The 10,646-nt window shown below is 37.0% G+C and overlaps 2 protein-coding genes across 2 annotated transcripts in view; one reads left to right on the top strand and one right to left on the bottom strand.

Moving 5' to 3' along the window:
- LOC136267390 (uncharacterized) overlaps nt 1-10,646 on the bottom strand; it is a 158,934-nt gene that overhangs the window by 136,068 nt on the left and 12,220 nt on the right. The gene's annotated exons all lie outside the window — the stretch shown is intronic.
- On the top strand, nt 4,974-10,133 carry LOC136267615 (uncharacterized). Its single transcript, XM_066062774.1, has 4 exons — nt 4,974-5,034; nt 5,502-5,720; nt 9,198-9,404; nt 9,456-10,133. Exons 1-4 carry the CDS (start codon nt 4,974-4,976, stop codon nt 9,875-9,877), a joined length of 909 nt encoding a protein of 302 aa, XP_065918846.1. The 3' UTR covers nt 9,878-10,133.

Below are 10,646 nucleotides of genomic sequence, written 5' to 3'. Positions count from 1 at the left end.
ACACGTATACAGTAAAGAACACACAAAGTTATATTGTATATTGACACCTTTTCACTGCAAGCAAAAGAAATGGGACACAGGATAAAGGTAAGTCCATGATGTGTGTACTATGCATACTGCGGTATGCCAAATGGGTACCTGTCAGACTGGCACATCACACACTAAAAAAATCAACCCCATATATTGTTTTGAGTTTTGCTTGTCTGAAGACATTATTAGTAAGCTAGTCAGTAGAAAATTCCACTAAAAACTTGATGAAGCATTTTAATTGTGTTGCACTGAATTAAGGCACTTTTGGGCTTGATTATATGTAATGCTGCCAAGGTGCAGTGAAGGTATTGTGAGGCTGGTTTCTGGTCAATATTATTTTTGTGGGACAGTTAGTCACCAGCCTATTATGTTTTTAATTTTTCCTATTATGCTATGCTGCAGTGCTCAAAATTTTTACCTATTATGCTTATTATTATGCTCAAAATTTTTGCCACAGTTCCAATGTTTGTTACTTTCTATGGATAATAATAATAAACTTTGGCTTATGAACAACTGGTTAAATGTGAAAAGTACTCGTTGTGTATTAAAAATTTGGCTGAATTGTAAACTATAATACAACAGTGGTGTGATTAACTATTTAATGCTATATCAGTAGCATCGACTGTTCTATTATTGCAAGTCAACCTTTTTCTGTGACATGCATTTTTGCTTACAGTATGACAATTATTCTGCCTATTATGCTAACATTATGCTTGATGTTTTCAGCCACCTATTATGCTCAAAATTATGCCAGCATAATAGGCTGGTGCCTAGGGACAGTGCAAACCTTCATGATCCTTACTAGACAGTACTACCGTATGCTGTTGTTATCTCAAGTACTCAAGCTGCTTCAATTTTCACCCAGCATCCAAACTGCTAGGATTAGATTGGTTATTTACAGTGTCAAGGAATGGTGTAACCAATAACTATGCCATATATATGGTCCATTAAGGTATTGTTGTAAGTTCAAAAGAAAGTGCCAAATGCAAACTACATATATAATCAAGTGACCTGTTACATTGCAGGGGTATAAAACCTTAAGTGAAACAAAAGGACAGTAGTTGTAGATCATACCTGTCTCAAAACTTTGTGGTATGCAGGTCATGTGAATTGTCACAGTAATAATATGGATTATTACAACTGGATATGTTCTGCTAGCTATTACTGATACACATACCATAAACTGGCAAGTTGGTAAATCAACAATTTGGAGAATTTTAGCAAAATTTGAACGATGTACTATAGTAAATTTGCATGGTGGACTTCCTTCAATCTGTAACATTCACCAACTTTGTTATTTTTGGTAGTATGCCAGAAGGGTTAAGTAGAGTTCTAGGAAGTAATGAAGTCATGATAGATGGGCTGGATTTTACTTCTTTGAAAATAATCAAAATACTCTATTAGAGCACTCACACTGTTATAGTACTCTGAGCCATTGAAACAGATCAAAAACAGTTTCTGAGTTTCTATAAACTGACAGAGCATTTAATAAAATACTGATATATTCAATTTTTTGTTAATTCCCATTATATCTGAACTGGACATTTTTAATCCTGTTCAGAGTACTTAACAATGTACACGTGCTAAACCCTCAATGTCAATCCCCATTTTAATGTTGGTTTGTTGTTATGTTCTTCTGTGACCCAAAGTTCTAGAATGTCAACTTAAAATATTCAGTCATTAATTTTGATTTGTTGTCAAGAATGTCAAAGCTTTGTTTGTTTACAGTTGAATTGCTTGGTTACCAAAGTCAATCAACTCTAATATTGTGTGGTATAATCAACATTATAGATACTCTAACAGAGTAGTCAGCATTCCTTTAGCTTAAAAATACAATCAGCTCAATTTATGTACATGAGTTGTTGATATATAAACCACTAAAATGCATCCTTCCAAATTTCTCCAATAAATTTGGTCTAGAATAGCTATTGAGGGCAGCATAGAACGAGTTGTACCACAGAAATTTTCAACCTGAAAATCTTAATCAAAATATTATTAACATAATTTCTGGCTGCAGTGCAGTGTTTTGCTTCAGCATTAATTTTGAGGCTTCCACTCCACAAATCCCTTAAACTCGGGGCCAGAGCTCGCGATCCAGCCGGTATTTGCCAGACCACTTTTCAGCATAATATTATATTTTATTTATTATTAACCATTGCACATAAAAAAGAGTTAATCATAAAATTACTCCAATTCCAAACTGTTGGAGCAAGTTTAGCTACATCTGATCATCATCTTTTCAGCTAGCTAGCTAACTACTTGAATTTTGAAAAAGATCAAGATACTCTAATAGAGCAATCATCTCAATAAACTCTAATAGAACAGTCATCATGATACTGTAATGGAGCATTCAGTAGAACATATCCATTGCTCTATTTAAACTGCTTGGCCTAAGCCATTATGGCTATGTTAGCTGTCTTGTATTTTTCAAAAGTTCCAGTGAATTATATATATGCATGGCATTGTATTTAGCTTATTGATCATGCATTTCTTCAAGGGCTAAAAAGGAGCTAGTTGTAGTCCAAAAAGCTATAGCTTTAAATGACTTGGCTAGTTGTAAATGGTGATTGGGTTAGCTGCAAAGCTTAGACAAAAATAGCCGTGCAGTTGCACCACAGTAAAGTATAGCTATATCAAAAGTTGTATACATACTTATGTGTATGTGTTGTACATCTCAACTCTTTTACAATTAATACTACAGAGATTTGGCTAAAACTACCTGCAAGATACAATCTTGGGATAGCCATTTTCAAAAATTTTCCATTTTACGGTCTATACTGTTTGATTGAAAATTGCCTTACAATCCAACTAGTTTTAACTTTACTTACAGTCCACTAACTATAATAATTAATCAGAAATCTCTCTTGGCTATACAGTTTTCGAATTCTGTCACACACAAGCCCTCTCTTTAATTAACTGTTTGGACAATCATGCATAGCAATATACAGCACTAAAAATACTTACTTTAAACACTGTGTACCTCCCAGTCTCAGGTTAGGACTAGTTGCATAATTTTAGCCTGCATGTCTTGCATTAACGGATTGCTTCTGAGTCCAAATCTCAAAGAACTAAACTTGCGCTTTCAGTATCGTGCATGGATAATTGATACTGTATGGCACAAAATTACCAGGATGTATGATTTTTAAAAATAAAGAGAAAGAGAGTTTGTATGTAAAATAGCCACCAAATTCCTTTCTTACTTTCAAAATATTTCCTGCATGGGGGAGCATGCTCCCACACTCCTAACTTTGCATGCTTATACACATGTAGCATGCGCTTCACACATGAAATATCATATCAGATCACTAAAAGTATGCATGACCCCCATTGTATAGTCCGTGGATGGCCTGACCACTCAAAATCTCTGGGCTCTGTCCTAAACCGAATACTATGTCTCTCTGCATGCTCATCAGCTTTGGGATGCCTTACTATAGCTAAATGATGAATGACCACTTTCTTTCAACATGCAGTGACTCACAGTGTTTATTCATTCAATAAATATTGTCACCAAATCAGTGTCAGGTTAAATTTCCTTCCCAGACACTCCTATAGATGCATGTCAATAAGTGTACCTTATACACTGTACAAATTGTACATGTGTTATCACTTTTTCTGTCATGACACAGAAATTGCTCTAGTAAAATTCTATAGTTAATATGTTGGACATCTTGACATGGAAATTGTTCTTATTTATATATGCTTTTTGTTCTCAATGATTATTAATTTCATACCATTTGTATTCAAATGACATAAACTAGACTATAACTTTATATCAGTGTATCACAGTGTATCACGTGTACACCCACTCCCTATGCCCCTGTATGGTGAGTATGGTCCATAATTTATAGTGCTGTTATGATTAATCAACAGTATATGTGACTGCCTCTGGGAAAACCGGTCTTATCGCCCATTTAAAAGTATCGAGAAACGTCGGTTTTAAATATTCTGTGTGTTGTAGCTGGCCAATGGTGGTAGCTACGCATACTAAATTTTCACACGTTTCACAACAATTTCTTACCTTCCTGATCATCCACTGAAGAAGTAGTCAACAGCTAAGTTTCCCGCCATTTTAGATAGTTTTTAAACCTAGGTTGTCTGTATCAGGCGAGCGCTCCCAGAAGGGGTGGGAGGCGGGGGGCCCTGGAAGGCGGGCAAGATGGTGTTCAAAAATTGAAAACAGGCGTGCTAGGATGAATTAGGCCAAGTTATAGGCCATTCAGGGCTCAGAACTGGCTACAATGAAAGGAAATTTACAGCACAGGTCATTGTCCAACACCACAGAGCTGTACAGCCACACACAGCCATCTCCTGGTCGGCCAGGGCTCCATCAAGACCCCAGACCACTCGTACGGCTCGCCACTGTGCTCTAGAAAAGCAGCCAGCAAAAGCAGACCACTTTACTCTGGTCGACTGTGGCAGTGAAACTTGATAGTACATTCATTAAGCTTTGTGTTTGTGCGAAAAAAATCAAATTTCCTGTCTTGGGCGATAAGAACGGTTTTCGTAGATCCAGTCACATATACTGTTATGTATATCTAGGTCTCCAACCCATTGTTCCTTCAAACACAACAATAACTTCTCCTAGTAGCCACAATGGCAGCTTTGAGAACTGTAAGTTCTATGGGAGCTTGTATTAATGTATTACTGTAATAACCATCAACTATTTAACTGCAGTACAGACACTAATCAGTATTATGTGTGGAATACTGTTGCATCAATAGTTAATGCAGACTTCACTAACCCACTTCAACAGGTTAAAGTGTTGATGACATACTTTATACCTGATACATGAAGTGAGACTGTTGTTTACTCAGGCATTTGTGACCAGAAATGTATCTAAAGCTGCACCTGAAGTTCCTGTTTATACTTTGACAACTAATGAAGGATAATACAATTTTACACTTCCAATACCATCAGGAATATCTGCTGTCAATAGAATTATCATGACACTCAGTACTGGTACCATAGCCATTAACAAGATTGCTTTCTGTAGTGAACCTAAAGGTTAGTGAGTTTCTTCATGTCAGTTTTAAACATTTGTTCTGTTTCAATGTCTTATCAATTATTTAATTCAATCGGTCCTGCCCAGCCATTCTATTATTTCTAGTTCAAATAATGTAATCAGGAAGTTGGGTGGGCAACTCCAAGATCAAACTTTGTATCATCAGTATTGTGCAAGTTGCAATCATCATGTAACCTATAGGGATCTGGGGCATGACCCACCAGAAATGTTTAGCTTTCTGAGCATGCAATTTGATTTTCTAAATTATGTATTAGAATAAATCGCTGAATGTTCTATTAGAGTATCTCAAGAAGTAACATAGTGGCCAGAACTCGGAGCAGCCAGACAATTTCCTAGGCCCCCATAGTTGTTGACACAAGTTGGAAAGCAATTTCCTACCTTGTCTGCCCAGTTACTCTGCCCCTGTGTATACATGATATCTGGTGTTACACAATGATCTCGCCACTAGATTACTTTGTGGTACAACAATGTCATAACATCTGTGTCTGTCTCACCAGTGTCACCAACAACTATACCAACATCATCATCATCATCATCAGTACCACAGTCAACATTGATACTCCAATCAACAGCATCAATGTCAGGATCAACAGTGCCAATGTAAATATCAACGGTGTTGATGTCGATATCAAGTTCATACACACTGTCAATTTTACACCAAGCTCAGGTATGACCTTGAATGTCTTATAATCACATATCAGTATGGGTATCACCATGATTGTGTATATATTATGTGTTTTGGATTCAGCCTATAGGATGAGCAAAAGTATTTACTCCTAGCAAGTGCCCACCTGTTGCTTCATCATCCAAATGTTGTAACTAATGGTTCCTAATAGTTCATGAGAAACCACATACCTACCCTATTACTTTAGAAAAATAAAGCACTACAGTGGCAGATACAAGGGGGGCACATATCCCAAACAAATATACAAGATCGAGAACAGCCCTGCCGAATGTGTTGAGTGTAAATCAATCAGATACACTAATAGAGCAGTCAGTCAAATACTCTAATAGAACAGTCAACACATTGAGAATCCTCCATAGAGTATGATACAACTAGCATCTACAATACTATCCCATGCATGGCCATACTTAGCCTGCTAAAAATATGACACAGTCTTATGTATGCCATTCTTTAGGTCCATAATAATTATAGCTATAACTAACTGAACTACTCATGATTGTCACTTATCCCTGTACAACTCTTGATCAATGCAGTCTACTTAGAATGCAGTATGATTTAAATATTTGTGCAAAAACCACTCTACATCATTTTTTTAGTCCTGAACTTCTGCAGGGGGCTGTGCTCCCCTGCTCCATAATATACCTACCACTCTGGTGAAGCTCCTTGCCAAACCTGGAAATTCTAGAGTGGCAAACAACCTGGACACTGCCAAGGTAGCCTTAAAAGCTTTGGTGAAAATTTTTATACACGTGGCTGCCAGGTGCCTGGTGAATTGCCTCTTCTAAAATATATATATATTACTATTGTCTGTGAATGTACCTATAGCTAATTTCCCATATGGTAATTGCTGTCTGTCTGACCATCTGTCTCATACTACTTATTCACCAGAGTCTGAGCATGTCAACTTATGTTTGAAATGAAATGCTCATCATCCAGCTACTCTTGGATTATTACTGTGAGTTCTGCATGCTTTGTTTGTCTGCTACAGCACGTTGAAGGCCATGGTGTGAAGGGAAAACTTTTTCTATAGGTTCAATCCTGAAAGCTTCTTTATTTACTGAACTTTATTGGTAGCACATTTTTGTTTTCTGTATACCCATATTATGCACACTAACTTTATGTTCACAACTTTTCAGCACTGGAATACACTGTTTACAACATATGGGTAGGCTTAAGTCTATTATGCTCCAAAATCTTCCTATTATTCTTTCTGGCACTTCTTTTTTTATTCACCTATTATGCTCAAATTTATTCCTGAGTCTACCTATTATTCTCAAATTATTCCCAAATATGTGTGCCAAATTAGTATTTTTGTTGGGGTTTTTAAACAAGTGACTGCTCTATTAGAATTATGGACTCGAAGTTGACTGCTCTATTAGAGTAAGTGACTGCTCTATTAGAGTAAGTGACTGCTCTATTAGAGTATCTCGATCGTTTTCACCGTTTTATGCTTGCACTGTTTTGGTAGTAAATCTAAAAGATTTTTACACTGCACCACAACAAAAACTTATGATTTTGTACCAATTATTCTTAGAATTCATCCGATTATTCCGGAATATTCCCCAATGCTTTTCAGTGCCTATTATTCCCTAAATTATGCCGGCATAATAGACGCATGCCTACTGATACGGGACTCCCAGAACATGTTTGCGAGTATAGGGCCTGCAATATAGAGCAAGCAAATTGCAGACGTGTTCATCCATCTGTGTATAGTACTAGAATAGGTGAAAATTTTTTGTATATTAGTTATACCATTTCTTCGCTACACACTTACATTGTCCATAATATTTGCAACCAGCTATGCTTTAAGCAATGTGCACTGGCATATAAAGCTGTAAGTACCACAGCACAAGCCGTGATTCTTTGTTTATAGCTTATTACCACTGAAGTAAGTAGTGATTAGTATATAAAGTTGGGTCCATATAGTATAAGAGCGGTGGTGTCTAAATACCTTAGTTTCCAGTGTTGTATAGAAATTTTGTATCATTTCATGTTTAAACTTAGTGTGTATAGCATAATGCTGGCACCATGCACATAGTTTGTACCCGTGTAGTAAACATATATAGGTATATGCACAATACTATAGTTGTCTTAGCTTAACTACATGCAGTTCTGCTAGAGTGTCTGCATGTTCATATCATTTCAGTATACTTGCAGGATGGCATGCATAAGGCTCATCTTAGCTAGGTATGCACAATACTACAGTTGTCGTACAGCAGTACCTTGCATGTTTTAGATCATGCCATTTCGGTACACTTGCAGGATGGCATAAAGCTCAAGCACTTTAAAAGTGATAGGCATGAATGGTGCTACAGTTTAATGATTTATGAAATTTAGTGAAAATGGTCCTGCACATAGAACATGCAGGTTTATTGCATGTTGATGTACAGCCTTACCTCATTCTCTCCTTAAATTTAGGCTTCACTTTCAGCATCAGCATGAAGAGGCTTTGCTAAAGTGAAGCCAAGAATGCTATATGATATTATATACCACTTTGACACCTCAGATCAAAGGAGACCACGGGGTTACATTTCACATATTACCCTGACCACAGGTCGATATCAAGATATCACCCTGTGGTTAGGGCATAGATTATTAATTCCACTGAGTGGGATTAATAATCTATGGTTGGGGCAATTATCATGATATAGCCCTGACCACAATGGTTTGATGCTGAGGCAACTACAAAGCATCAGCTCCCTTTGATTCTTTCTATTATTGAGCTGCTTAAAGTTTTGCATTGTGGGTTTTAGTTTAGCTTTATAGGCTTAGCAGGCCAAGCATTCTCTCAGAGGAATAGCCAGCCTTTTCATGATTACTAGGGCTACCAGGGCTTTCAGCTGTCATTACCAGGGCTAACAGCACTTTAAACTGACAAGTTAAACTCAATGTACCAGGGCTTTAGCTATGATTACCAGGGCTCTAGCCCTCTCTGGTCAGCCACGCCACTACATTCTCTTAAAGGAAAAATAATTAAATGAGTCATCATCATGTAGTTCACCTACTATGCACCACTAAATAATTGTCTGTGCAGTGTTGGGGATGGTCTTCTATATAGCACATTTCAACCATGTAACAAGATGGTTTAGACCTTCTCAAGGTCAGTAACCTCTACTCTTCAGCACTTGTTTTAGCACCTTAGACTATTTTAGACATCTTTAACTAGGTTACGTGGTAGAAATGGTACCACTAAAACCTGCAAAACACACAATCATTTCTTTTTTGTGAATACCACAACCCAAAATTTAAGATATCTAGATACCTTTGTATAAAAGTAATGTGGCGAATGTAGGTTTGTCTCTTCACCTATTAGATGAGCATACTCAAGTGGTATATATTACTTATACCATGGCCACTTGGGATTTGCCTGATATATATGCCCGTACCCTCGTGCCTGGGTCAGGCATATAACTATTAAATACGTTTGAACCCTATGTTCATATTTCTCCTTATGTTCAGTTCCCTGTCCACCACTTACTGATCCTAAGAATGGGACAATCACATGTTCACTGGGAGATGATGGAGTTCCTTCCTATGAAGACACTTGTAATTTCACATGTAACACTGGGTATGAGCTAACCGGTAGTCCCCAGAGAACATGTCAGTCTGATGGTAGTTGGAGTGGATCATCAGTGTCTGGAGAAAGTTTTGATTGTATTTCTGCTGGTAAGTGTAATCCTGCATTGTGGCATTTAGTCACTGAGTTGGTCATTGTAGCTAGTTCTGATGGTGGAGGATCAGATGGAATTGTTATTGGCGTAGCTGCTGGAGGAAGTGCAGTATTCATAGTTCTTATTTTATTGTGTATTCTAGTGTTAGTTGTGAAGTGGTCTTACAAAAAACGCGATAACAACAATGTAAATGACTCTGCAGCTGAGGACTATGACTATGTAACGCTAGCTGCTGTCACAGAAAGTACTGTCAAGATGTATTACAACCCATCCTATGGTATTATTGACAAGCATGATAATGCTATCAAAATGGACTCCAATCCATCCTATGATGTCACTGATCTGTCTTGTGATGCAGCAAAGTTCAAGAGGAAGACAAGTGAAGATCACTACAGTTATGTGGAGCCTGATAAAGCTTCTTTATCCCATTGTAGAGAAGACATGGTAAAGATAAATTCATATCAGTGAATTACAGGGCATGGCAAGGCTTATGTCATTGCAGACATCAAGAAGACAAGTGAAGAGCAGTATAATAATGTGGAACCTGATGAGATTTATCACAAAGAGGATGTTGTCAAAATGGAGAGCAACCCTCCAATTATAGGGGACCATGCAGCTCATAGTAATAATGACTCTTATGTTACAATACTTCCCAACATTTAATGATTTCTAACACTTGGATTTATGGGTTGTAACAATTGTTTCTGTAAATTTTCAGTTTGCATCTCAGTAGCAATACCATGTAATAAGTATAGTTTAGGAGGAAGCTGTTGGGATTTAGTAAGAATATTAGCATAGGAGATATACATAGTGCCAAGAGTACATAATAAAAATATTAATATTTTTATTATGTACTCTTGATAGTGCTAACCAGTATAGTGGCTGGCTGGCTGGCTGGTCAATCTAGCTGGTTATAAAACAAAGCTTTAAATAATTCTCCAGTTAGACACTTTACAACATATAACTAGATTACTTTTCTGGACTTTGTTGTTAATTGTATTTAACAACTATTTGTGTAGAGCTACGTAATTCATGAAATCAAGTTATGCTATAGTGTTATGTTTTTGATGGATTGTGTATAACTTAAGCGCAAAATTTCCCTGCTTTAAGTTGTCTGGCCTCTATTGTAGTTCAGAGTGCATCCATGCTTGTTTTATTTCTTTGTTTAATAAAAATGTGTGGGTAAGCTGTACTCACAGCAAGAGCCAAGAGTACACATAGAGTAACATTGGAAAAT

Source organism: Dysidea avara, chromosome 9, assembly GCF_963678975.1.
Source record: "Dysidea avara chromosome 9, odDysAvar1.4, whole genome shotgun sequence".
NCBI classification, from domain to species: Eukaryota; Metazoa; Porifera; class Demospongiae; order Dictyoceratida; family Dysideidae; genus Dysidea; species Dysidea avara.
The sequence above is the reverse complement of the archived record's forward strand: the minus strand, read 5'-3'. Positions and strand labels throughout refer to the sequence as shown.

Bases quoted from the DNA above. Each gene is read 5' to 3' on its own strand.
- LOC136267615 (XM_066062774.1), top strand. From the start codon at position 4,974: ATGACACTCAGTACTGGTACCATAGCCATTAACAAGATTGCTTTCTGT. The intron at 5,035-5,501 runs GTTAGTGAGTTT...TCTCGCCACTAG, and splicing joins TTTCTGTAGTGAACCTAAAG to ATTACTTTGTGGTACAACAA. The intron at 9,405-9,455 runs GTAAGTGTAATC...TGGTCATTGTAG, and splicing joins TTTTGATTGTATTTCTGCTG to CTAGTTCTGATGGTGGAGGA.